The sequence below is a fragment of the Camelus bactrianus genome, unplaced genomic scaffold, assembly GCF_048773025.1.
Source record: "Camelus bactrianus isolate YW-2024 breed Bactrian camel unplaced genomic scaffold, ASM4877302v1 HiC_scaffold_43, whole genome shotgun sequence".
In the NCBI taxonomy this organism is placed as follows: domain Eukaryota; kingdom Metazoa; phylum Chordata; class Mammalia; order Artiodactyla; family Camelidae; genus Camelus; species Camelus bactrianus.
Window position 1 is genome coordinate 4,538,531 of NW_027413959.1, and position 27,242 is coordinate 4,565,772.

The 27,242-nt window shown below is 37.0% G+C and overlaps 2 protein-coding genes across 16 annotated transcripts in view; both read right to left on the reverse strand.

Annotated features, from left to right (window-relative positions):
• Positions 1-23,126, reverse strand: part of LOC141576894 (coiled-coil domain-containing protein 144A-like) — a 49,481-nt gene extending 26,355 nt beyond the window's left edge. The window contains exons 1-16 of one of the 9 annotated variants that reach the window (XM_074360264.1): positions 22,111-23,126; positions 19,903-20,055; positions 19,241-19,295; positions 18,794-18,863; positions 16,060-16,120; positions 15,785-15,972; positions 14,381-14,510; positions 13,917-13,978; positions 11,341-11,434; positions 8,888-8,916; positions 8,635-8,707; positions 6,601-6,855; positions 4,933-5,006; positions 3,038-3,778; positions 799-953; positions 132-296 (exon numbers count right to left, since the gene is read on the reverse strand). In XM_074360264.1, coding sequence (XP_074216365.1) covers positions 132-296; positions 799-953; positions 3,038-3,778; positions 4,933-5,006; positions 6,601-6,855; positions 8,635-8,707; positions 8,888-8,916; positions 11,341-11,434; positions 13,917-13,978; positions 14,381-14,510; positions 15,785-15,972; positions 16,060-16,120; positions 18,794-18,863; positions 19,241-19,295; positions 19,903-19,933 — 2,183 coding nt within the window. In that variant the 5' untranslated portion in view covers positions 19,934-20,055; positions 22,111-23,126. The other 8 variants (XM_074360265.1, XM_074360263.1, XM_074360261.1 and 5 more) reach the window with 8 other exon arrangements.
• Positions 23,127-23,604: 478 nt separating this feature from the next.
• Positions 23,605-27,242, reverse strand: part of LOC105064463 (uncharacterized) — a 56,821-nt gene continuing 53,183 nt past the window's right edge. For all 7 annotated transcript variants that reach the window (XM_074360273.1, XM_074360276.1, XM_074360272.1 and 4 more), the window contains 2 exons: positions 25,085-25,191; positions 23,605-23,774 (listed from right to left, as the gene is read on the reverse strand). In XM_074360273.1, coding sequence (XP_074216374.1) covers positions 23,633-23,774; positions 25,085-25,191 — 249 coding nt within the window. In that variant the 3' untranslated portion in view covers positions 23,605-23,632. The remainder of the gene's footprint in view (positions 23,775-25,084; positions 25,192-27,242) is intronic.

The following is a 27,242-nucleotide window of genomic DNA, read 5'->3' on the forward strand; positions in this document are numbered from 1 at the left end:
CAGAGTTCCTCCAACACAGGTGAGAATCCTCTTGCTTTGGCCTGTGCACTATATGCTGCTGTTCTATTTCCAGAGAAGGTAATCACTGCTAATACGTCTTCAGCTAGAAATAAAGAATTTGTAGGTTTTACCTGCCACAACCTTGATCTCCTTCACTTAAACTGCTGTTGTCATTCCTGTGTAGGAGACCACCAGCCAGCGAGGCAGTCTTCGCAAATACACGTGAAGTCACAGATGCTTTTAATGTCCGTTTTCCACTTTCATTCTTTACTCCCTTCATGTGCAAGCCAGGACAGCTACTTTAAAACAATCCATAAAAAAGCCTATTTTTAAAATATAATTCTACTGATAAATTAAAAAAAAAACAATTTTTGTAAAATTCCAACTCTTACCCATCTTCAATCATTTATTAATTCACAAAATGGTTAACAAGTGCCAACCATATGCAAGGAAACACAAATTCTTGCTTCAAAGACAGATTTACAATTATGATACAATGTGATACGCAAGAGCTGACATATGAAAGTAAAGTGAGCATGAGGAAGGCTTTACAGAAGAGGGGAAATAAACAGGAATCATGAGCAAAAGAGACAGGAGGAAATTATTCTACTTAAGAGATTAAGAGATTAGAATGTGAGCACAAAGATTAGGCACATGGCATTTAGGTGTGTCCTAGGAACCTGGAAGGAAGAGTACAAAATATATGGAAGCAAGTAGAGAGATGAGTCTGGGAAGAAATTCTGAACAACATATAGGAAAAGAATAATTACCTACTGCTGAATACTGATATAGGCTTACCTATCAGAATCTCCTTTCTGCAGAGCAGGAAACCGCTGGTCATCAGTTTTTCCCCTCTTCCTCTGCTGAGTTAATCCTTCATGATAGCTGCCATCACATATGGTTTCTGATCCTTTCAGTTCACCACTTTTGCTCCTGTTCTCTTCTACTTCAACCTTCAGTGAAAGTTTGATACAAAGGGTAATTATTACTTTATTCATTATAAAGACTTTGTTATCATTCACTTTATCATTTGACTCAGAGTTTGCCCTGATTTCAATTGATTAAGATATTTTTGTGCTTATTTTAATTTTTATCATTTCAAGTCATTGGAATGTTTGTAAATTCTGCTTCTTTCTGTTTGAGGAAAAGAAACAGAATTTCCAAAATTTCAAAAAGGACTTTCTGAATGTTGTGCTCTTACATCCACTCTTCCCCATGTGAATGGCAGAGACAGAGAAATAGAAAGACAAAGGCATAAAATTTGTCCTCTTCTGTCTTTACCACCAAGATTTTGTATTAAACAGCCAGATTTAGAAGATGTTGAACCTTGGTGCTTCAGTAACAGAAAGGAAACATTCTTCTTTCTGTGCTAAAGCTATCCTTTCCCCACTACTTTTTATAATTCTTGTTTCATTTGGATCCCGGGGTATCAAAATGTGGTGTTTAATAAAACATATAAACCCATGTTTACCGAAAGGAGCAGAGTGAAACTGATGAATTGCCAGTTAGTGTGGAATTCTGCAGAAGGAATAATGCTTCCCAATTTCACATTCAGTAACCATGGCCATTTTATAGCTAGACGGCATAGGAGTAATGAGTGATCTACCTTAGCCCCACTGTTTACTGAAAACAGGAACACAACCAAGAAAGGTTAAGTGATTTGTCCAAGTTCCCTAAAGCAGTATTCCCCAGCATTTTACGGTGTCAAAAGAGATGATACAATTCTGTAACACTGAATCTAATAAGCTACCAAATAAATTCATCAAATTGATCAGATAAGTGTGACTTCGGCAAAGTCGGGGGCAGGGCTCATCTTTTTCTATTAAAGGGGAACACCTTCAGATTTCCATCTTTAACACTCTTTGCACCTCACACAAAAGAACACACACATTTTAAAAATCTATTACTAGAACTAAAAAAAATCATTCAGTGCATCTCAAAACTCAAGTTTCTCAAAACTCAAGTTTTCTCCTTTGGAGATAAATAGTGAATTTTTTTTGCTGTGGGTTCATACTACCTATATGATAGAATCATACATGTCAAAACTTCCTACATTTTATTAAATAATATAATGTAAGTGTCTGCCTCAACAGAAACACCCGGAAGTGGTGACTCAAGAGTATGTGGGAGCACATGTATTCTTAAGAATATCTCAAAGTGACCATGATGGAATTCTAAGTGTCCAGTGATCAGTAAAACAGAGAAGCCTGCACTCACTAACGCACAACACACGGATCAGTTTAGTGAGAGCGTGTGCTTATATCCCTTCTCTCAGTCACTGCTTCCTTCCCATTCTATGGATGTGCAACTTACATTTAAGCCAATAGATTAAAACAAAAAAACAAAACCCTTGAGCATATTATATTTCTTAAGCTATTTCACTTGCGTTTATTCCGGCTCAGAAGGTCATGTGGCACAAAGCTAAATTACTTTCCCACTTCATACGAAAGACTGGCACAGAGACTTAGGTTGATTAAGGAACAAAACCCAGGAAAATACTTCCCTGAGTTCCTGTTATTTAGATGGCAGAAATAGTCTGTTTCTACACGATTACATATTTAGATGACCCCATTTTATACATAGGCTATTTTCCTAAGTGGAAAATCAGATCAAGTATGGATCAGAATGGAAGAGATTATTGATATAGAGAAAAAAACAAGAGCAGTAGCAAAGGAACCTCTACCTCTTTTTGAAGCTGAATTTTCTTTTTCCAAAGCCAGGAATTCTACTTGTAACATGCCTACCTCATTGTTAAACCTTTCCATATCTTGGTGTAACTCTTTTAGATATACTTTGGATGTTCTGTTACCATTTGATGGAGAAGAACTCACATTTCCTAATTCAGGGTCCATGATTTTAGAATTACTAGCACCGCAGTTATCTGCAAGCAATGGCTTCTGGAGCTGGTCTTGTATTGGTTTGGTTTTCTTACAAGTATTTGAAACAGCAGACATATTGTGACTTTCTATTTGAATCATGTGTTTCATCTCACTGGAGAGGTCAGCCACAAACCAAAAAGGCTTTTTGGGTCACTTACCTGAGGTGCACATCCAATGTCTGATTTCCAGTGAGTATTTTGGCTCCTTTTTGGTTTTCTTTTTGTAGCAAATTCTTGGTCTTCATTCACTGTAAATGGAACTCGGTTCCTTACTTCATTTTCTCTGTCATTACGAAAACTCTCCTCAGTTTTGTTAAAAACGTGTTCAATGTCTGGCTTATCATTTTCATCCAACTTATTTTCATTTAAATAAAGTTTTGAAGATGACTGGCAACCATACTTTCTTGACTCAGACTTGGAATAACATGGAAATACATTTTTAAGTCTGGGCTCTTTGTGTTCAGAGACTGCCTGGAATCCTATAGAGACAGAGGCTCCAGGTGCATCCTTTTCCTCAAAATCAAATGTATTATCTGTCACGTTGGAAGGTAGTTCCTTTAAGTCACCATGTAGTTCAGAGTTGTCAGGTAGCGGCACTACCTTATGATGAAAAGTAATTTTGCCTTTTTCATGGATTTTACTCATTTTCTGGTTTGACTTCTTTGTGATAAATTCTGAATTATGTTTCCAGTCGAATTTGCCTTGTTTGACCCACATGTCCTCATGCTTCTCCACACAAGAATGTTTTGAAGATACAGGTACGTCCTTTCTGTCATTTTCCTTATTCACTTCTGGTTCTCTAGGCGTTTTTTGCAGATGCACAAGTGAAAGATTAATCTGGTTGATTTGATCTTCAGATTTCTTTTCTTTCACAGTACGTGCTTGTGAAGCACATTTATCCTTAAGTAGTCAAGTACAGATAAAGAAAAATTAGAAAATAATTAAAATTTAACAAACTTCGTAATGTATGTTGGGCTACTCACAAACTAAGAAGTGAAACATAACTTGCCTTAGCCTTGAAATAGGAGAAAAACAGGAACTCAGAAACCTAACTTTGTCACTGTTTGTTTGAACTAAACAATTCACACGTGTTAAATCTACCAAGATTTAAGAGATTAGATTTTTAACATTACAAAGATTTCCTCACTAAAAAATATTTCACCTCTCGTACTTTAAATAGTGAGCCCCTCCAGTGCATGTAAAGATTTTTTTTAAAGGACTAATAACTGGAGAATAAGCAAACTGTAAATTATTAGGTGCCAAAATCAATTAACATCAATCAGAAAGAGGAACAAATTCCTGAATTTTAATGCAAACAATACACTATGATAGTGATCTATCTCAATATGTATTCTCTGCATCCACTGAGTTATATTATACTCTAACATTCACTAGTGAGAGTGAATGAAAGCATTTTTAATAATATTTATTGGTTTCCTACCCTGAAATGAAATAAATTAGAAAGTTTTTGTTTCTTCCCTAACAATAAAGGTCCAATCCTGGAAGGTTTGATTCTCTTACTAGGCAGTTGGGTTGACTCTATGACCCCTATTCTCTCCCTGATTGTAGATTCTGAAATCGATTACATAGAGATCACAAGACAGAAGAAATCTTTCATCTTGGCATCAATGACTTGCAATTTGAAACTGCAAATTTTGGACCACTGGGAATGACTGTTCCTTACATGAAACTAACTCGGTGGCCATCACTGCTATATTATTTACAATTTCAACTGCTTATATCACATGATTTAATATTTGATATCACCTTCTTTATCATGTGTGGAAATTATAAAAATGGAAGAAGTAAACAATATTCAGGAAGGTTTTTTGCCTCAATTCCAAGGATAAAATTTAACTATAAATTGCTATAGATCCTAACAATACTTTAAGTTTTGTAATTAGATAAAATGCTATTCAAAACTAAATATTAAATAATTATTTATTGACTCTAAAAGTCTAGTTTGAAAGGCAATTTCTTTTGAATTTGAATAACTGTTATTAAAGCACAGAAAACAATATAAACCAGAAGTTTAAATTTACATTTTCACATACCTGTGAGAGGTTATTTTCACTCCCATCAAGTCTTTCTTGCTCTTCCTCAGATGCCCTTTGTAAGTCTGGGTCTGCTGAAAAATGAATATGCTTAGTTAAACTTCACTACTTAGAACAGCTAGATAAAAGGCATCATCTTTATAAAAACAAACATTTCATCAATTGACAGTTTAAATTAAGCTTAATCTTTAGCTGGATATTTACTTCTTTAAGAACTACTTCTAACTATCTAAAACTTCAACAAACTATTTGGGAAATACTAGATGTTACCAGATAAAGGCATACAAACATCTCAAAGTTTCACTCACAAATTGATTCACCAGACATGAACAAAATAAAGAGAAATAAAACAAAATTTAAAAATACAGTAGAAATATACAAAGTCACGATAGACTCTATTCTCCCCTCCTAAAAGTACCTTTTTAACAACATACCAAGCTTCAAGAGCAATGTTATTCATGGTTTCCAAAATTACTGTTACTTTTTATGCTTTTATCTTTCCTTAACCTGAAATGTTTCCCTCTATTGTTCTGACAAGTTCCTTTTCCTCTTTGAAGACTCAGCTGCTCTGTGAAGTCCTCCTTGATTGCAGCTGTCTTTCCACAGAGACACAGGGATCTCTTTCCTTGGAGCTACCTTGGTACCTCACAGATTTTTCTAGTGTGTCTTCACCAGCTGAACTGTAAACTATTTCTTTACATGTCTATCCTCTTTGCTCCCATGCTGTAGAGAACAAACTCTTAAAAGTATCTGTGTATAAACAGTATTTATTAGAAAAACTTTGAGTTTAGAGCTTGTAGTCACTACTATAGGAGATAACTGAGAATCTTTTGTAAATACAACATTAATTCTGCAGGTAAGGAAAGAAAAGATAAAACTATAGGAGCAGAAAAAATATTGTATGACTTATTACTACAGCTCTGATTATATCACTGATTAAGGCACTAAATTCATTGGTATATAAAGTAGAACCCATATTAGATATGGTTAATCAACAGACTGGGTATCCTAGAAGAATTAGAATTGATATCCCATATATTATTTTTAAGTGATAAAGCACTCCTTAAAAACCAATATCCTTTTCGACCCATCAATCCATTAAAAATAATAAAACAAGCTGATATACTGTGTGGACACAGTTAAGAAGGAGGTCCTGTGTAGCAAAATCCCAATGACTGCCACTACTGCTGGGAAAGCCACTTCTAAAATACAGAAAGGCAGAGAATATACTAGAAATACTTTGATATTTAGTTGCAGAGGTGCTTTTTCAGTTACACTGACTATAGCTATAACAAATATTTATAAATTCAGAGCTAGATAAAAATAAAGCTAAGAAACCATACTTTGAGAAGGGAATCTTTGGATGTCCACCTAGGTTTCCCAACTACTCACAAAGCTCTAGACATCATCCTCCTACCCACTCTCAGGAGTGTGCTAAATACTACTCTGAACGAACTTACTTTCACCTAATTCTCTTTGCTATTTAATATGTTGCTTTGGTCAGAGGATGAATGTAAATGTCATGCCAAAAGGTATTGTCTGGTTGTAGGTTGCATAAAAGGAGTAAACACAAAGGAGATCCTGCCACAAAATGATTTCTGCAAAGTCGGAGTGTGGTGAAGCCACGCACAGGTAGACTATGGCTAGTTCTCTATGCTGCTTTATTACCTTCTTTGCTGCTTCTCTTCTCTGGCAGCTGTGACTCACACAGGCCACGGAGCGCTGCATTTTCTGACAGAGACACGGCTCCAATATTCACCCGGTCTTTATCTACCAGGGCCGTCTGCCTCAGTTCTGTGGGTGCTGACTGGTTTGTGGTCACTGATTGTGATACCAACGGACATTTGTCAACTTTCAAATGCTCGGCTCTTTGACCAGCCTTATTATTGAGGCTCAGACTAGTAGAATCCCAGTCTGAAGAACCTGAAAACAAAGTTTCCACTTATTAGAATGTGAATAACAATACAAACTTTTACAAATTCTCTTCCCAGAGCAGCAGCCCCACATCCGCAGCCCCAAGCCCTCCTCTCCCCCAAACACACTGCTCCTTCCCAGCTGGTTGTACTTTACATGTCATTGCTGTTCATATAGGGAACCACTGTCTCTTTTTTCTAAGTTTAATTTTCTAGTATTACTAATTTGGATTCACTCATCACTCTCTATAAAACAGTCAATATTCCATAAGAGCTTTAGGAATAATTATGATTCTTCAACATATGAATTTTTTCATTAACAAAATGTATGTCTAACCAGCCATTTACTGGATGTTTAAATATGCATGACAGTATTGAGTCCTAGAGACGTGGGCTTTAAGAAAACTTTTACTGAATGGTACTACTTAAATTACAATGAGACAGTCTTTCCTCAATGTACCAATATCTTCAGAATTCTTAAGCCGTGGATAAACATCATAAATTTATATAAGAAAGGATAGCCTTGAGTGACTAATTTTTTCCATATAAAAATAGGGTAAATCTAGGTACAAACTAGGTCCAAAGAGTACAGAGTGCCACGAGACAGGAAATATATAACAAAAATGTTTTCCTTTTTTAAAAAGAATTAAGTTGTCAGATTCAAACTTTTTAAGACAAGTTAAAGAAAAAAAGGCAAGAAATGTATAAGTGAACTTTAAAGCCCACTTCATCACAAGGGCCCCTTTATTATTTCACACCCATGAACCCTGTTTAAAACAGCAGTTCTCAAGTGTCATCTGAGAAGCCCTGAAGCCCCATGTTCCCTCCATCTAGGGAGTCCAGGAGGTCAAAACTATTTTCACAATAATACTGAATGCTATTTTCATTCTCATTTTTTGTTAAGTGTGCAGTGGAGGTTTCCAGACACATGACATGTGGTAACATCATAGCTCTAATGGCTAATGGAATGTTTGTGTGTGCTTGTTTTTTAATTTTTCAGTTCTATTTTCTAATATACTAAACATCAATAGATACAACCCACTTAAAAGTTCTTCAGAATTCTCAATAATTTTTAATAGTATAAAAAATATCCTAAATCCAAAAACTTTTAGGATTATTGTTTTAAAAGATCGTATCTACCAAACATTAAGGTAGGACTAATTACTTCCATCATTTTTAATAATCAAAGACACCACACACACAGAGAGAGAGAGAGGGAGAGAGAGGGAGAGGGAGAGAGAGAGAGAGAGCATGCTAATCAAAACATCCAGTTGGCTTAAGACCTTTGGGCTAGGGAAATAACTCTGGTAGAGCACATGCTTAGCATGCACAAGGTTCTGGGTTCAATCCCTAGGACCTTCATTAATAAATAAATACAGAAATAAATAAATATCATCAATGTGATAGCACTAGATGAAATAAAGTCAAATATGACTGACATGTTAGCAAGTGAAGCTTTACCCTACATAAAGGTCAGAATTCAATTAAGCATTTTAAAACTCTGGAAAAATCTTAGAACCTAATAATCAATCTCTCAGAATCCCTGAGAAGTATAGGGACTCCAAGCTGAGCACTTTAGTGTCTCCCAGCATCAACAGAAACATCCAAGTCAAAGCTGACATTTTAAAAGTCTATTTCTTATGCTTATATATATTTTTCAAACATGGATACCAATAATAACATCTGCCGCATTTATGTCATCTTTCAATTAAATTTGAAGAAATAAAAGGAATTAGGAATAAGAAGACTGTACTTCTCTTCAGACTTAAATTTGTATTGCAAAATTTACCTGATTTGAATGTTTGTAAATTCTTCATTTCTCCTGTTTTATTAGGAACAGAATCTTTCACTCCAACTGCAGGCTGAATGGTTTTTGAAACAAACCGATTAATAATGTACATTTGATACAATCTGTAGTAATAATTCGGGGGGGGTCTAGCTCAGTGGTAGAGTGCCTGCTTAGCAGTGCATGAGGTCCTAAGCTAAATTCCCAGTACCCTCATTAAAAAAAAAAATCAAGATAAAAGTATAAAAGTTTTTACCTTCAAGTGAGGATATTTTTCAGTAGAATCTAAAAGCCAAAAGGGACACATAATCAATTATATGTAAATATGAAAGCCAACTATCCATTCACACAGTTAGTACTGAGTGCAATCCTCATGCTTGCTTTGGAAATGGACACGTTAGGTTTCGGTGTCTTGTTTTTCAGGGGCAGTTAGGACAGCAACAAGACAGAAACATGAGTCCATTATAGACACTCAATGAAGAGCAGGAATACAGGCTTAACAGAACATGCAGTTAAGATCTCAAAAGCACGATTATGTTTCAAGTGACTTATTTATAAAACAGAAACGTGCACATGTACCAGTGTGAACTTGCTGCCTGAGGAGAAACGCGATCTCCAATCAGAGGAACAAGTCACGGCTCCAAGAAGACAAATGTGAAAGCTGACGGTAAAACGCAGCAGCACATCTTTCGTGCGCCTGACACCATGAGTCTACAAGTACTTATCATACTCTTCAATTCGTTCTGCGATTTAGGAAGTCCACAGCTGTGACGGCAGTCCATTTGTATGTGCAATTCACTTCTCGTCAGAGAAAGTGATATGAATTGATCAGCTTGGATACACACTTGTAGAATAATAGTTCATAAAAATATTTTTCCCATACCCACATGGGCTGTTGGTATGCCTACATTTCTTGGATCCTCTAGCCATCCAAGTTTCTTGATCCACTCATGCAAGAAAGAATGTATACTGAGTTTTCAATATTGAAATCTGGTGATCAAAAAAAATTTTAATTGCCACAGAATTATTAGATACTAAAAGTCTTTTATATTTCAAAACCTGTGCCGTATTCACTGAAAATAACAACGTTAGCATTTATGGAATGAACCCTATTAATTTCTTTTGTTTCCAAAATTAGTTTGGTTTGGTAAATCAGGCTAATGTTTACAAGGATTTTTGTGAAACAACTATCTTATCAAAAAATTAGGTATCCTGAAACAAACAAAAAAAAAGCAGTCAATGCTTCATATTCAAGTTAATCTCATTTGAATAACAAATACTAATACAACATATATCTTCGCAGCCTGATAGGAGGAGTGGCTGTGGTTTACCCCAATTCTAGGCCCCCTCCTGATTCCAGTATTCTCTGGAGTGGCAAAGATCTAATCTGGCTTCAGTGCAAATACACTGACGCCATCGAAAAGGAGTTCTCTCAAGTTTCCTCCTCAATTCCAAGATCACCTACCTGCTGCCTTTTTTTCCTCCTTCCTTCCTTTCACTTTCCTCTTCAAAGGTACATCTACACCTGTGGTCTTAATTCTTCCCCTTTTCTATTCTTTTGATGGACGATCCCCACCACTTCTTTTTCCTCTCTGCTTAGCAGCACTATCTTACATCTCTAATTTCTACTTCAACTCTTTGCCTCCCTCTGGCTATGAACGTGCTCAGAAAGAAAAACAAAATCATGCTTTTCCTTGTTGCTGTTGTCTTTAACTCCCCAGTGGCTCTTCTTCCAGACTCCCGTAAACACAAGTCTACCCTCTGAGTGTGATCTGAAGACCAGAAACAAGGGCATCACCTAAGAGCTTGCTAGAAACGCAGACCCACTGCTCAGAATGTGCACTTTTCACTGGGTCCCCAGGTGACTAAAATTTGAGAAACTCCAGTCTATACCGAGTCTGCTTCTACAGCACTCGGACTTAACTCATCCCTCTGAAATCCAGCCGCATGCGTCTCACTGTAACACTTCCCCAAAAGCTGCATCAGGAGTTGCAGACTTTTCAGGGGACTCTTTACCAGGCTCCAGCTCCCCTGACCTCCCCGGAAGGCACCCTGCTCTCTTCCTCTTTCCCACTCTTCTGTTGGCCTATGAGACACCATCCTATAAGGCAGCAACACGCTGCATGACACAAAGGTCCAGGCATTGACAGTTGACCACACACGCCTGTGCTCACCCACGGCAGGCACACCCAGCTCTGCATGATCAGGTACCGCCGTCCTCGCCGCCTTCCTAATGGTCGGGGGGACGAGGGAGTGAGACATCCTGCTGTGCTTCCCGGACAAGCTTTGGTGCTGGAAGCAGCTCACTTCATACCCGTCTCATTTCAAACACTCTTCTCTTCCTTCTTCTAAAGAACTATTCTACATTACCAACTCCTGCCAGGGACCCCCCCCCTTTTTCCTTCATTTAGTCCCCTCCTCTATACCTCCCTCATTCTTCACTCCCTCCTTCCCTCCTCCTGGTTTCCTGACTGTCCTCAGGTCACAGAGCATCTTGAAAGAAAGCTAACAACTGAGCTCCTTAAACAGCATTCTAGTTTAATCTGTTGCTGACACCTGGTAAGATATACAATTTACTTCCTTTTCTCCTCTTTTTTCTCACTATATGTTCAACAGGTGATTTTCTTTGGCTGAGAGAATAGATCCAAATCCATGTTTTAAATCAACGTTCTGTAAAATGACTTTTTTAAAATAAAATACAGTACTTACTTTCTATTTGTCCATTTAATGTATTTTTTTCTCCTCGACCTGCAGCTCCAGATAAATTATCAACACAGTTCAGAAGTTGAATCTCGGAGATACTCTGTTAAAATTAATATTAATAATGAATTACATAAAGATTTCCTGATCCCTTTCTAAGAAAATACCTGCGTTTCCTACCTTATTACTCTTTTTTTAATTTCCTACTTTAAAAGCAATTAGACTCGAAAACAAAATAAGCATATCCTGGAAACCCAAACATTTAAATAGAAAATTTCATATACACTCTTCAGATCAAGTCTATCTTTTATCTTCAGTTGGCTTTTGACTCTGTAAACTGAGCATGGAAATCTAGAGCAAATATTTTCACAGACAAAATACTGACTTACATGCAGATTTCAACAAAGAATTAACTTCAAAACACCTAATTCCATTTTGCATTCCTCGACAAAAGAAGAGGACGTTTGAAAAAAATATGTATTTTTATATGTGTAACTGAATTGCTTTGCAGTACACTTGAAGCTAACATTATAAACTGACTACACTTCAATAAAAAATACAATTAAAAATATACATATTTAAATATTCTTTAATAAATGTGCTATAAATTTAAAATGTTTCTTAGTACACATATTGTGTTTAGTATTAAAATAACACACATGGCATGAAAAGAAGCCTTCGAGTCTGTCATGTTGAGTATTAACAGAACACTGTGGAAACTGCTACATTTCAGTAAACAAAGGCTTAGCAGAATCTATTATTTGATAAAACTTTTATTGATAGGGAAAATAGTTGAATAAAGTACCAAAGTAGAAAGAAAAACATTTGTTTAAATTAACAGCAGAAAAATTTTAAATGTAGCTATGCAGCTCTTCAAAAAAGTACCATAAGCTTTACTGTAACAAGGGAAGAATAAGAACACTGTTTAGCGACCACCTGCATGTGCCAGGCCCTTATGATGCACATTCTCTCTTCTCTACACACAGCAATAACAGTGATTCTAAGGACGGTTACCCACTCACTGCTTCCTGGCCACTCCAAGATGCTGGAGCACCGTGATGAGCAGACAGGACCCGCTGTTCTGTCTGGAACATCCCTCCCCTGGACCTTTGTGTGACTTTCTCCTTCCTGTCCATCATCTGGCAGCTTTGGTCACACTCAGCTCTTTTCTGACTACCTAAATTCCACCCTTACTCCACCCCCGTCCTAACTACAAACTCCCCCACTGTTGTCTAACCTAACGCTCTCCACGTTCCTTATGTGAAGGACTTACTGTCCCTGATAAAGGGTTCCTGTTTATTTGTTCTTCTGTTCCTGCCACTACAGCCTAACCCCTCAACTGCTACATTCAATGTCTAACTGCCTGGTGCATAGCTGGTGTTCAGGAACAGGAATTTATTTAAGGTCAAAACGTCTAAATTCCCCAGAGGGCTTCAAGTACCAAAGCACTATATACCTATCGGAGATGTCCGATAATAGTCTACCGACACTCAACATAGCCCAAATGAGAAATCCCCGCGCCCACTCTAACTTTCCCATTTTATTGTCCTTCAGATTTTAAAAAAGTGTCCTCAGCATTTCACTAGGTCCCTAGTGGCCACTGTGCTCATTCTCTTACATTTCTATAGCACCCTTTACAGTTGACAACGTGTTTTCACATTTGTTACCAGTTTTGTTCATGACACATAACCTGAGAGGTAGGTATCAGTACCATGTTTTTGAACGAGGTCACTGACATTCAAATAAGTCAGACAAGTTTTTCCAAGATCCCACAGTGGGTCAGAACCAGGATGCTACGTCTGCTGACTTCAAATACAGTGCTGTGCCACTAGGCAGGAGCTGCCGAGATCCAAGAATTCAGGCTCTTCTTACCTCTTTCCATGGCTGTCACCTTGGAATAGGTCATCACTACCCTGCACTTAGCTTCCTTGAAGTCCGGTCGCCATAGAGGTACTCAGTGCACGCTATTCCCTACCCAAACTGCGCTGTCCTCAGTAAAACATCACTAAACCAAACTGCTGGTATTTTAACCCCACATATTTATTACTATTCCCCTTGCTTTTGCTTCTCCTGAAATGTTCATTGCAGATCTACTTGACAATCCAAATATAATAGTACTTTCAAGTCACAGGCACTGTCTTTTCAAGGACAAAGTGGTTAAACAAACAAACAAAAACACCGTGTTTTTTTTTTAGTACAACCTGTTTCTCTCTCAATCTCACTAGGAGTTTTACACATTCATTTATAACAAAGAAACAAACATCTGGTCACAGGCTGATCAAGAATTATTTTTAGTTTTTAGAAAAGGTAACTTCAGAACCCAAACCGATTCCCTGTGACTTCTAAGCCTTGGCTTTTGCACTACATACACCAGTTTCATTATGTGAGTCTGGAAAATTAACAGAAGTGCACTCTGCAGTGGTATGACATGTAGCACGGAATGACTTTACTAAGTGTGGGTTAAAATGAGGAAAAAATTTTGCTGGGAAAATGCAGAAGTGAGAAAGTGAAGTCAGAACATCCCTCCATTTATGTTTTAATATCACGCAATGCTTATATCTGAAAATAATAATAGAAGGCAGCACCTCAGAATCCAAGGGTGATTTGACATCTTCCTTTTCTTCTAATCCTAAAGCTGAAGTTGCGCCTACAAAATGCAGTCACGAATACATTAATGAGAACACATACCACTGGGAATTTTAAATATATATATGTCTATCTTGATTCATGAATATGTCAATAAATTAAAGTGGCAGAAAAGAATTTCAGAAGGTTGAAGCATTTTCTGGAAGAAAACTTGGTCGTAGTTGGGGTATTTATGAAAGAAGACGGCAAAAGAAAAACACTTAAGAAATGGATATCATATTTGGATCTACACACTTTAGATTTTTTACACTAGCTTTTTTTTTTTTTTAATGGCGGCACTGGGAATTGAACCCGGGACCTCGTGCATGCTAGGCATGCGCTCTCCCACTGAGCTATACCCTCCCCCCTCCAACCACATTAGTTTTAAACAGAGAAGAAAATCCATAGATGCTCACTGACTTACCACCTCTGTCACTTTTGTGTACTCCATCAACAGAAATCAATTTGCTATGATCTGCTTGCTCCTTTACAACACTGTTGATAGTCCGAGTGCCATTCTCTTTTCCCCCAGTTTTCGGCTTTGTTGTTTCTTCCTATAAAAACAAAACAAAATGTAACAAAAACCCAACTTCAGAAAACATCATATTCCTACACTTGGTCATTCAGTCAGGAAGACAACATATATTTACTGTATGCATCAGATCATAGGCATTACCCTGGGAGAAGCTGGCAATCTACATAAAAGACAGATTCTGCTCTATATTCTAGGGGAGGTAGAGACACATGAAAATGAATCAACACAGACAAGTATCATTCAACAGCTCTACACCTGCAGTGAACAGACACAGTAAGGGCACAAAGGAGAGAAGAGACTTGCTGCGTGTCAATAGCTCCGGGAACGCTGGGAAGACAAGACTGTGTCTTAAACGACAGACCCAGTGCAAAGAGCAGACGTGAAGGGGGTTCTAAAAAGGGCAGCCTGAGCCGAAGGTCGAGGTGTGAAACAGCATGAGAAGTCACATGGAAAACTAGAACTCAGTTACTGGGGACAGAATGGAGAGACAAAATTTGCTGGATTAAATATAAGACATCACTTCATCAATTTAAATGTGAGGATTTCTAAAAAAAGAAATAACTTCAAGTTAAAACTAACTTCCATTGGGAACTATATTCAATATCTCACAACTACAATGGAAAAGAAAGGAAAAGAATTAGATATATACATAGGTATGTATAACCAGATCACTTTACTGCACACCTGTAACTCATATAATACTGTACAACAACTACATTTGAATTAAAAAACAAACTTCTATAACCAAAAAGAAAAAAGGTGAGGATCAAATTTTCTTTCTGCTGTTCATAAAATCAGCTATATTTCCTTCAGAAGAGTCTGAGCACTTTTTTCCATGAGCTGACTTTTCCTTCTCTTAATTTGAATTTGAGATAATTTCTATCATAATTTGTACTATAGAGTTCCTGCTCTCAACCCCACTATTTCTGCTGTTTTTTTGTATAATCATCTCTCTCATTTTGACACTCATTTATCTTGTCCTTATTAGATGAATCTTTCCCCTTTGTACCCCTGCCCATCTTCATATTCATCCAGCCGTTCTTTCCTCCAGCCGTTCTTTCCAGTTGCTTTCTTATTCTTTCTTTTCTTAATGGCATATTTGAGAACTGTTTATTGCCACCAACCTTTACAAATCTCAGTCCTGCACGTGTACCTCTCTTGTTATCACACTGTTTTCTATTGTGATCTTGAGGACTTCCATTCCTGTGTAGGATCCTTTTCATCCCCATGAGAATCAGGGGGACGGTAAGTGAAAAAGCACAGGAAGGAAAAGTTAAAAACAAAACGACTTACCTCTGTAACACCAAGGACTGCTGAAGATGTGAGAGGTGCCGGTGCTGGGAAGGCAGGATGAGAAAAGCCTGAAACTTCACTTGATGGTTGGGAAAAGGTTCTAACCGCATCTTCATTTTCATTATTAGAATTATTGTCCTCAAAGAAGGTGCTAGTTCCTGGTTTCAAAACACCATCTTTTGCCTCTGCTGTAGTGAAAACAAGGTATGGTAGATGGAATTATCTGTAATTTCTCATCAGTGAAAACACAAAAAGATAGTCTTCAAATAACTTACTGTTTATCATGGGTTCTTCCCAGGCCTGAATTAGCTTTGCGAATCTTGGATGCCGGACTTTCTAGAGAAGAAAATAGCAGCTTTAAGAACAACAAATACGAAATTGAAAAAAGTAACTGTAACATTCCCCATTCCTAGATGATCTAACACAAAGAGCGCTGGCTTTGGAGTCATTCAGATATGGATTCAAGTCCTGGGTCTGTCAGTTACCAACATACATCTTCTCATGGGGTGAGGATGATGAGAGATGACCTCAGGGGTAACAAAATGTTACTTTCTTTACCCCTCATTGATTATTATACAAACACTATGGTATCCATTAGATGACTTTCTTGACCAAAATGATCTAGAACAAAAACTTATCCCTCATAGTTTACAGTCCTATTGAAAAAACTAACATTAAGAAATTTAAAGTAATTGTTATATTTTGAAATATGCTTGCATGATTTATATATGTGTGAATGATCTCTCATGGGGGAAATATGAGAGTTTACTTTTTAGCAGTATCTTATTTGGATGAGTTAGAACAACAAACAGTATAAGCTACTTCTATTCCATTCGCCAAAAAGCTAAAGACAAATGATTGTTCAAATTCAGTTACTTCTAAGAAAGAGGAATAAAAACAAAAGTAATTCTGAGGGGCAATGACTCATGAGTGAAAGCCACACACATAGTAAACAGAAAACTGTCACTAAATATGTTCACAGAGGCAGAGTGAGATGGACTGAAAGAACAGACACTGAAGAAGTGTTTTCTGCAAAGAAATATTAGGTTTGGGACAAACCATTAAAAAAAAAAGTGGGGAGGAGGAAGAAAAGAAAAAATGAGACATGACTAGTCAAGTACAAACTTAAGGCAAGAAAAAAAGGAAAATGTAAGTATAACAAGGCATGTGGAGAAATATATATATTTTAGCATTTATATATAATAGATCAGGAATGTATCAGTATTGTTAGGGATATACCATGAGTGAAAGCCTCTGTTTTACCTTTTTATTATATATATAAAAACATATAAATTATATATGCAAGTATATATATTATTCTTCAAGTTTTATAAAAATATCAAAATACATGATATATGAAACATATATATAAAACAAAGGCCTTTGTTCATAGTATATCCCCAATAATGCTGACCTGTATTACTCTACAACTGTTTGTTTGTAAATACTACTATAAGTGAGAGTTAAATTTTGTCACTCTCAGTCACTCAATTGAACATGGTCGTCTCTCACTACCTGAACGCTGCAAATTATTACTAGAGAGAGAGAAAAATAGATTTTAGAAAGTTCCTAACATATCAAATTTCCACCTAGACAAAGAACTGGTAATCAGGATTCTAAGGATAATATATAGCTTGAAAAGATATATTTAATGGAACATGAGAGGGGGCTAAAAGAAGGTTAAAAAGTTTTCATCTCAAATTCTAAGCTCACAGTTGGTGGATACTGAAAAACAGACTGTAACCTCTTCCTACTTATCATATACTTCTTATCTACTTCCTTGGCATTTATGACATACTTCCTCTCATAACAACTGAACTTTTACAGCCTAAATAAAGGGAATAGAAATTTAAGTCATATTTTTAGAATTTGAATAGATTTCATTATGACATAGTACGCATATTATATTACCTGTACCATCAAACAGATTTCATTATGATAGAGTGTGCATGTTACAGTACGTGCAGCATGATGCAGAATTCCATGTCTCTTCATGCATTCACATTCAAAAAATACTAAAATGCTTCTTACATTTAAGACTTTATTCTAGGTGCTCCAGGAAATGCACAATTACGTTCCCTAATCTCTAGCGGTGTACACTGATGCAGGGGCTATAAGATGAATATGTAAATAACTATACTACAAAATGTCTGAAACTTGAAATTTTAGAATGGGACACGAGGACTGGACATACTTTTGAAAACTGTAATACAGAAGAATTCTGAAATAGGTTTCATCATATGGTTGTTATTAAGAGTCTACTTTTAAAGCTGGCTGTTATTTTAGGAAAAACATGTATTCTTCAGTTAGATGCAGAGTTTTGAATATACTTGTAATGGGATAATTAAGAAAACACAGAGGAATCTCTTTATAATATGGATTTTGAGAAACAGAATTTTAATTTCTAAATTTCTAGAATTTCAACTATTATTTTAGTCTTAATGCAGAACCAGAGATAGAAATAAAGTAAAAAAAAAACAAAAACAAAAAACAAAAAAAAACCCTCTTTCCTCACAACTCTCTGATACCAAAATAAAAAGTGTCCAAGGGGGAAAAAAAAGATACATGCTACGTAAGTTTTGGAACTGAAAGGCCCCAGGAAGAGGCCATGATTATCACAGTAAGTAGCTGTGTGCACTGAAGATGTCCCTGAGGCACGAGTATTATACAAGTGCTGTCAGTGTGGTTTGAAAGTCAAAGAATCCTTAGCCTTGGCCAAGCTTCACACCTCCTCTGTTGTGGGAAACCTTTCCACAATACAATTTTCCTGTCACAATCTATTTTCTAGTCCATTTTGCTTCAGCCTCATCTTCAGTATTTATCAAAGTAAAAAAAAAAAGAAAAGAAAAAAAAAAACCTGCCATATTTTCATAAAATGGTTTACTCTGACCAACTTTCTCATACAAACATAAAACAATGATAAGCAGAACACTGCTAAATTTTAAGAGAAAATACTACACAGAACTAAATTCAGAGCAAAAAAATTAATTTCACAAGAAAACACTTTACCTTGGGAGCAAGATCTAAGTTACCATCTGATGGAGGCAGTGAATCATCAATATCATGTTTGGGTGAAATACTTTGGAGAAAAATACACATCAAAAATGAGTGAGTTCATTTCTTTAAACAAACAAGTCACACAAGTCTATGCTGAGGGATGAGAAAGCAGATTTGGGAGCCAGGCTGCCTGATGGTTAAGTCACAGGTCAACTACTTGTTAACCATGGAATCATGGGTCAACTAGTCAACCTCCTTAAACTACAGTTGCCTAATTAACTAGAAGTAAGCTATAACAGCACAGCTACTCTGCAAAGCTGTTTGGGGACTGTATGAGGTAACAAATGCTAAGTACATAATACGGTGTCTAACCCACAGTAGGACACTCAAGAAGCCTTGTTTCTTTTCTCTGTGTTCCCTTAGTCAACATGTAATTTTTAAAAATCCATAAAATCCTACCTGCTTACACAGATGTCTTCAAACCTCGGTGCAACCTTAGTCACTGAAATCTCTACTAAAGAAGAAAGTAAAATAGTTTATACGGGCAATAGAAAAACACAGAACATTGAAAGTATAAGACCAATGTTTTTGTTAAAAAGCATTCCATTGGGACCACACCTGGAGACTACACACTTGAGTGAATACTGGTATACTCCTGGTAGGTAATTAATGCATAAAAACCACTTCCCCTCCTTTATATTTATCAAAAAAAAGAGGGTGTTTATCCAAATTTGGTATTTTAAAGTGAACTGCTGTTTTCAAGGACCAAAATCCCAACCAAGCTTTATGAGACTCACAAAAGAATGATAATCATTAGTAGAATCAGTATCATAAACTGACAGTGTCAAGCTTACATAGCGTGGTATTTCTGGACGACACCCACGGGACAAAACCACCCCACCATTTGGCTTTGTCAGCCTCGTGTTATCTGGGCACGGTCATCCCTTTTCGCTCACATACGGTCTAGGGCTGCTTTCACACTGCAATGGCAGACATGAGTGGATGTGACAGACATCACATGGCCTAAAATATTGACTCTCTGGCCCTTTACAGAAAAAGCTTGTGCATCCCTGCTTTATGTCATAACAGGAAACCCTAAGACTCAAATCGAATCTTCTTACTCTTCTGCTCAACATTCTTCACTGAATCCATGCAGCTGCCATTGCTGGTTCCCAACTCGACAAACACTTCTTCTTCGTTGTCCTTGCTGGACAATTGCAACTTTTCTTGGATATTTTCTGCCCCAGGATGAGAAGAAGGTAAACTCTCCTTAGCTGCAGAAAGAGAAATGATTGTTTTACGGTCATCACAGTAACTGCATTTCCTTTCCCAGTGGCTACTTTAGGAATGAGCATGTGATGTAGCCCAGCCAATAAGATGCTAGGGGAAGTCTACGGAAGCGTCTGTTTCCTTCCTAGTTACAAAAAACATGCAGAGAGAAGCAGCCCTCCTCGCCTGCAGATATTGTCATGTGAGAAGATGATGCTTGGAGCTGCTGCTAATCAGCAGACCAGGAAAGGTGACATCAAACACCAGCAGCCTCACAGCTGAAGGAGGGACAGCATCTGGGATCCTGATTTCATCACCGAACCTTCTAAACAATCCTGACTCCTGTTGCTGTAGCCACTGTTACTTAGGGCTCCTATTATTATTTGCAGCTAAAAGCATTCTGACAAATTTCCCAAGGTCTACAGCAGACCTCCTCCTTTCTATACTACTAGAAAGGCTTTCAGAAGCATACCTGAGCTAGGTAGTCACCTCGTTCCCAATCATTCCTACAGCATCCTTTCTGCACCAACAAAATGAAACTCATAGATCCCGCAAAGTTCACTGGCACATCTTAGCCTTTGCACCGCTGTCCTTTCTGCCAAATGTAATCTTCAAAGATGTTCCACCCACCAAACACGGCCCTTCTGCCTCCTTCCCTGGCAAACTTCTACTCGCTCTGCATGGCTTACCTGACATCCTACACACTTTTAAAAAACTTCTTTCCTCACCATGGACTTGAAGTATTTGGCACATGTTAAATACCAATAAAAATTACATAAAGACAGTTACAAAGTCCTCGTGGGCTCTGGGACACAGTAAGCACAGAATAAAGTAAAGCCAATCATAAAAATGGTGATGACAGTAACAAGCTCCCGGAGGCCAGGAACTGTGCTTTTGACCTGTTTGCATTCTGTAACGTCAGAGTGGTGCTTACTACCTAAAACACACTTGATAGTCATCTGTTAAGTGGATGAATTAACAGATAAGAATGTTTTCTTTGAAAGTCCTGTTAAAAAAAAACACATTAACCAGGGGCAACTCTGTTGTGTTATGAGCACCTTGAAGACCAAAACTCTGTCTTTTCCATCTTTGTATTTCCTACAACAGAAGTTCTTTGCTTGATCAAGGTCTACCAAGTTAAAGGTGCCCTCATACAGTTCAGACTGAACAGCACGCGAGGGGTCACACCTAGGCAACAGTCTTTTTTTTTTTATGTGAAGCACTTCTGTGCTTTTATTACAATTTGTTGAGTCCTGAGTTGTGCTATTTGAATACTTATTATGACAATCCTTCAACTAATGGCAATAGAAAACCTTGTTCTAACAAAATATAGTTTCATGACAAGTATCCCCAAAAAAGAAGAAAACATCTGACTCTCATGAAGGCAGCATATCTCATTGCACTTCTGAGGAATGAAATTGGTGAGAGAACCCTTGTTCGTGTAATGATGTGAAAAGTAACCAGTGCTTCTCAACAAGGCACTGCTTTCCTGACTTCTGCCCTATCACTAGGTACCTTTAAAAAACAATCTCTTATTAGTATGCTGCACACTGGCCCAGCTGTGCAGTTCTAATTGTTGGCCATTTGTTTACAGCACCAGGAAGGTATTGCCGAGCTCCCAGTTTTAAAGACAATCACTTTTTAGTGAGACTAATCACTATGCAATAACTAGCATTCATTTACCCAATGTAATCCATTTGCTGTAAAAATTAAAGATCCAGTTCTGTAACAAGGCCAACTTGTTATAATGTTACAGGAAATGTACAACAAAGTAAAAAAAACCTGTTTTTCATATCTACACAAAGATATAATATGGGATTTAAGGGGCCATGATTAAACAAATGAATTTCTTTTAAGACAATATTGTCTCAGATTTTAAATTACCCACAATTAACTTCTTAAATACTTCTGAATACTAGACCATTAAGAAAAAGTTAATTAAAAAAATAAAAACATACATGAAATTTACACACTGGCTTTCATCACTGCCCTTTCATTATCAAAATTTCCTCAATCTTACTTCCGTATCTACGGTGGGCCCAACAACAGTAACTTATTACCAGAACTCTGTCCTAGGTCGCTATTTTGAGGGGAAGTATTCGGTATCTTTCCGGCTCTGTAGTCGACAATCAGTTGGTAAAGGCTATGTATAAAGTGATAAATAAATATTAGTACTTGAATGCTAATATGAAAAACAATTACCAAATATATTAAGTTCTTAGATTATTTCAGACAATATCAGAGGTAATATCAAAACTTCAATTGTCCCATATATTTCAAATTTGTACAATCTACACTTTTAAATTTAGGATGTATACTTAAAAAGGAAAAAAAGTAAGGTGAAGTAGTCATGAACTGAGTGCAGTACAGCTCAGTAAAAGTTAACTAGAGCGACCGTGACATACGGAAAGTATCTCGAACTCAGAAGTCCCAGCTCTATAACCAACAGCTGTTTGTTCCTGGACAAGGTGCTTCTCTTCAGCTCAAAGTCTCCCTTTATAAAACTGGGATCTTACTGTCAGGCAGTTAGTTATTAATACTTGTAAGAGTATTATGAAGATTTAATGAGATAATGTATCCCCCAGATGCTCAGAGAAACAGTGGAAGAATGGAATAATTTGTTCTTGAACTTTAATGCTGGAACTATTTGAGAATCCCAAATAAAACCCAATGTGTGTTTTTTTCATAGGTGTAACATCTAAATGTGGCAGTTTTCAGAAAATGTTACAAATTACGGTGACTAGCTGTTCTTCGTGGTTTATAATTCAGGGCACCTCAGCTACTATATAACTTGAAGTTAAACTTATTTATAAATATATGACCTCATACAAGCATATGTATGAGAACTAAACAAGCTGTCACTCTTAAGTTTACGTGTCCATCGCCACGAAGACCGCGGAAACTGGATCAGCACAGGCATCCCGGGAGCAGAGGTCAATCATGACCCGACTGCAGGACCAGTTTCTTTTTCCTTTTCTTCTTTTAAAATTTTATTAAAGGTCTTTAGAGAGCAACATCCAGACCCCAGACCCAGCTGCCGAAGAGATCCTGTTAAAACCAGTTTTAGTACCAATGCTGCAGCAACAGAATCAAGGGAAACAAGAGAACGATTAGAACGCCCTCGCCCTGCCCCAATGCCTTGTGGGAGAGGACTGTCACTGTGATCTTAGGCAATCCCTTAGGTTCTTGGAAAATTCAACAGCAAGATTACAGAAGAAAGTCCCCAAAGGAAAATACAGGATTTTCTGCTCTACTAAACATTTTAAGACCCAAACAACTAGTTAGAAAAATCAGATATGTGACATTATTTGTACCCCATGCATTGGGGTTACACTGGAATGAAATGGAGAACAGCAGGACCCTAAGGATAAACACCTTACAAACCCTGAGATAAAGAACCCTGTGCCCACTGCTCCATCTCACTAGTCTGGCCTTTTGCTGGTTTCCAGCTGATGATGTGGAGGGTCTCACTGCCATCCCCAAAGTGCCTGCTCCCAACTAGGAACTCTCACCTGTCACGTAACAAGTAACAGGTCATTTTCAACCTCAGTTTAGAGAGAACTGGCACTTTAATGTAAACACTTACTGTTCAAAACCATTACAATAAGCATATTCTTCAGCAGTCCGTCCGTGTGAATCTAGCAAATCGGCATTAACACGTTTCTCAAGAAGCAGCTTGACTATGTCCGGTGAGTCATGATACACAGCAAGTATGAGTGCTGATCTAAAATAAAAGAGACAACTTCACCCTTAGGAACTTAGTTAGCTTAACTTAAACAGTTAATTTGATCTATTTTACCAAGTTAATATCCTGCCCACCCCTGGAGAACTGACCATTTACATGCTTGAGTGCTCATCTTTGCAAATTACCTCCAAGGCCAAAACAGAGGGACAAAAAAGAAGCCTCCTGTCCTACTTGGGTAGCACATAGTAGAAGTTGCTAATTTAAAGTTCTCTGATGGAGAAGGATGCTGAGGTCACTTATCTGAAGTAGGTAAAGATTTAAATAAAGGATTCCCCATTTCTTCCCTCGTCTGAAATACAATACTTTAAAATCAGCTAGAGGTCAGGTAAGGAGAAGCTGTTTGCAGGCTGAAAACAGTAATATGAATAAAAAAGGCAATAAAAATAGTCACGGCTGCAGTTAATCACGCTGAGAAGCATGTGCCTGGCACTAACCTGAACAGTCTACGCATGGTCTGTCTTAGGCACAACCCCCCTTGAAGGATGTACTACGACCCTCCTTTACGTGACAGGAAACATACTGGTTGGTGATAAGTCATGTCCCCCAGGTAACACACCTGGCCAGCAGGAGAGCTGGGAATTCAACCTCGTCTGACTCTAAAGCCCAGCTCTTTCCTCTTTATCATCCACCTAAGACTTGTCTTCTTTAAAGGGAATGTTTATTCAATAATTAAAGCTATTTTTCTTCCTTCTACCGTTACCAATTAAAAATAAAAACATCAAACTGTACTAGAAATGAAAAAGGATAAAAACTGACGAGCCCACAGTATCTGGTCATAGTTACTCTCTTAGTGATACTCACTCAGTGATAACCTAATAACATCAGTATCCTTCAAAGAAAGTAATTTAAAGCAGAGTCATCCAAAAAGCAAAACAAACTCCTCTTTGTTTAATATGCATCTTTTCAGAAAAAAATATATACCAAGCGGTTAAAACAAATTATAAAAGAATGAAGAAATTCAACACTGTCTCATAAGGTAAATAAAAACTAGAGTCCATACTAATAAAACTAAAATGAAACCCCTGAACTATTTTAAGACCGTATGACCAAAAAAATCAGGTTGCAAATTACATCAGTCACTATCATAAAGGAAGATGAATCCTGCTGCATACTGTTCTTTGTGACACCAGGCAGAATAATTGCTTTTCTACCTAACTGATGATGTGTTGATTCTAACTTAATCCTCTTCTTATTAAGTTAATCTTTCTGATTGGCTGTTACTATTCTAGAACAACATTAAGATTAAACAAAAAGAGAGAGAGAGAGAGAGAGAGAACAAACTATTCTACCTTTGCAGCTTGTCAACTGCATGTACATTTGCCCCGTTCTCCATCAAAAATTTGACCATTTCTTCTTTGTTTTTCCTGACGGTGAGTAAAAATGGTGTCATGTTATACTGTAAAATAGTAAAAACAGTTGACAATGTACAAAATTACATATAAATTTCAAAACTGAACTTAAAAACTTAAATCTTTGAACTTAAACATACACTATAAAGTAAATAAAAAGTAGCCCCTTCTTCCTTGCCGCTCTGTGCTCCTTCTCTTTAAAAGGTTCCTCCTTGACCTCATCCAAAGTTTCCCTGTGAAGTCACTCTCTGAAACCCACTTCAGACATTTGCTGGTTCCAAGAACCTTCGCTTCTATTGCAGCGTGTGTCAGGCATTCTCTAGTTACCTTACTGCTCAACTACTACTACCGACACTCTAAACACTGCTCCAGAGAGAGAACCATTTAGCTGCCGAATCAACTACATTTCTAAGGAGCCACGCTGAGGAGAAAGATACCATACTGTCTGCAACATGCATAACCTATCCAATTACAACTACGACTGATCTCATAAAGCTTGCAGACATTCCAATGGGAATATGACTACTTGCATGTAAAGAAAAAGTTTTTCTTAAACCAACTTATAAATTCTAATTTGAAAAATTCCATCCCACTCAGGGATTATTATAAAATATGAAGTAGACTATAAATTAATATAGACTATCTTTAAAATCTTGAAATATTTATCAAAATATACAACAGGAATTGTAAATTCAAATGCTTACAGAGGCAACATACGTGGCCCGAGTAAGTGAAGGTCACAAGTGAGGACAGCAAACTGGAGAACACACCCCCCACCGAGAAGGGGCCACCTCTGCAGACCACACAGGCCTGGGCTCAAGGGGGACCAGATTTGATTCTTTAGGAGAAGTTCTGAAGTGTAGATTTCTGCACAAGTCTCCTAAATTTTAAATGTTGACTCAATGTGTGGAGACAAACTGAACATATCCAGGGCCATGTTTAGTCTATAGCCCACTTGTGTTTTTATGTTTGCTGTGTTTCCCAAACAGTTGGGTATAAATCAACTATTTGTATGTAAAACCTTGCCTTTCTTTAGAATCATACGTCTTACACACAAAAACACTGGGCCCCAACATGTAATAAAAATTGTGATTAAGACTCATAATACCCACTTCAAAAATGTTTCCAATGCCTACTAAAACTACAATCTATCTGTATCTAATTCTCTCTGATTGTTAATCAAATGGATAATTAGGATTAAGGATTAAGAGGTATAAACAATCAGGCATAAAATAAGGTACAAGGATGTACTGCACAACATGGGGAATAGAGCCAATAGTTTATAATAACCGTAAGTGGAGCATAACCCTTAAAAATTTGTGAAACACTCAACTGTATACCTGTAACATATAATATAGTACATCAACTATACCTCAATTAAAAGAATATATTGTAAGATAAATACACTTTAAAAAGGCTCATAATAACTGCTTCAAGAATTTTCCCAATGCCTACTAAAACTACAATCTACCTGTATCTAATTCTCCCCAATTGTTAATCAAATGGATAATTAGTTCATGAGATGGCCGAAACTAAATTATTAGAACAATTCCAATTTGTTACTAATGTCATGGGTCTTGATGTTTAAAACTGCCATCTTGCATGGTATACTTATATATAATGCAATATAACTCAGCCATAAAAAAGAATGAAATAATGCCATTTGCAGCAACATGGAAGGACCTAGAGATTAACATACTGAGTGAGGTAAGTCAGAAAGTGAAAGAGAAATCCCATAGGATATCACTTAACGTGTGGATTCTAAAAATGCGATACAAATGAACTTATTTACAAAACAGAAATAGACTCACAGACATAGAAAACAAACTGATGGTTACCGAAGGGGAAAGGGGGTGGAAGAGGAATAAATTAGCAGTTTTGGACTAGCAGATACAAATTACTACATATAAAATACATGAACAACAAAGTCCTACTGTATATACTAGAGGGAACTATACTCAATATCCTGTAATAAACCATAATGGAAAAGAATATGTGTGTGTGTGTGTGTGTGTGTGTGTGTGTGTGTGTGTATCTAAGAATGTATATATAACTGAATAATACATATAACTGAGTAACTATATATATAACTGAATGA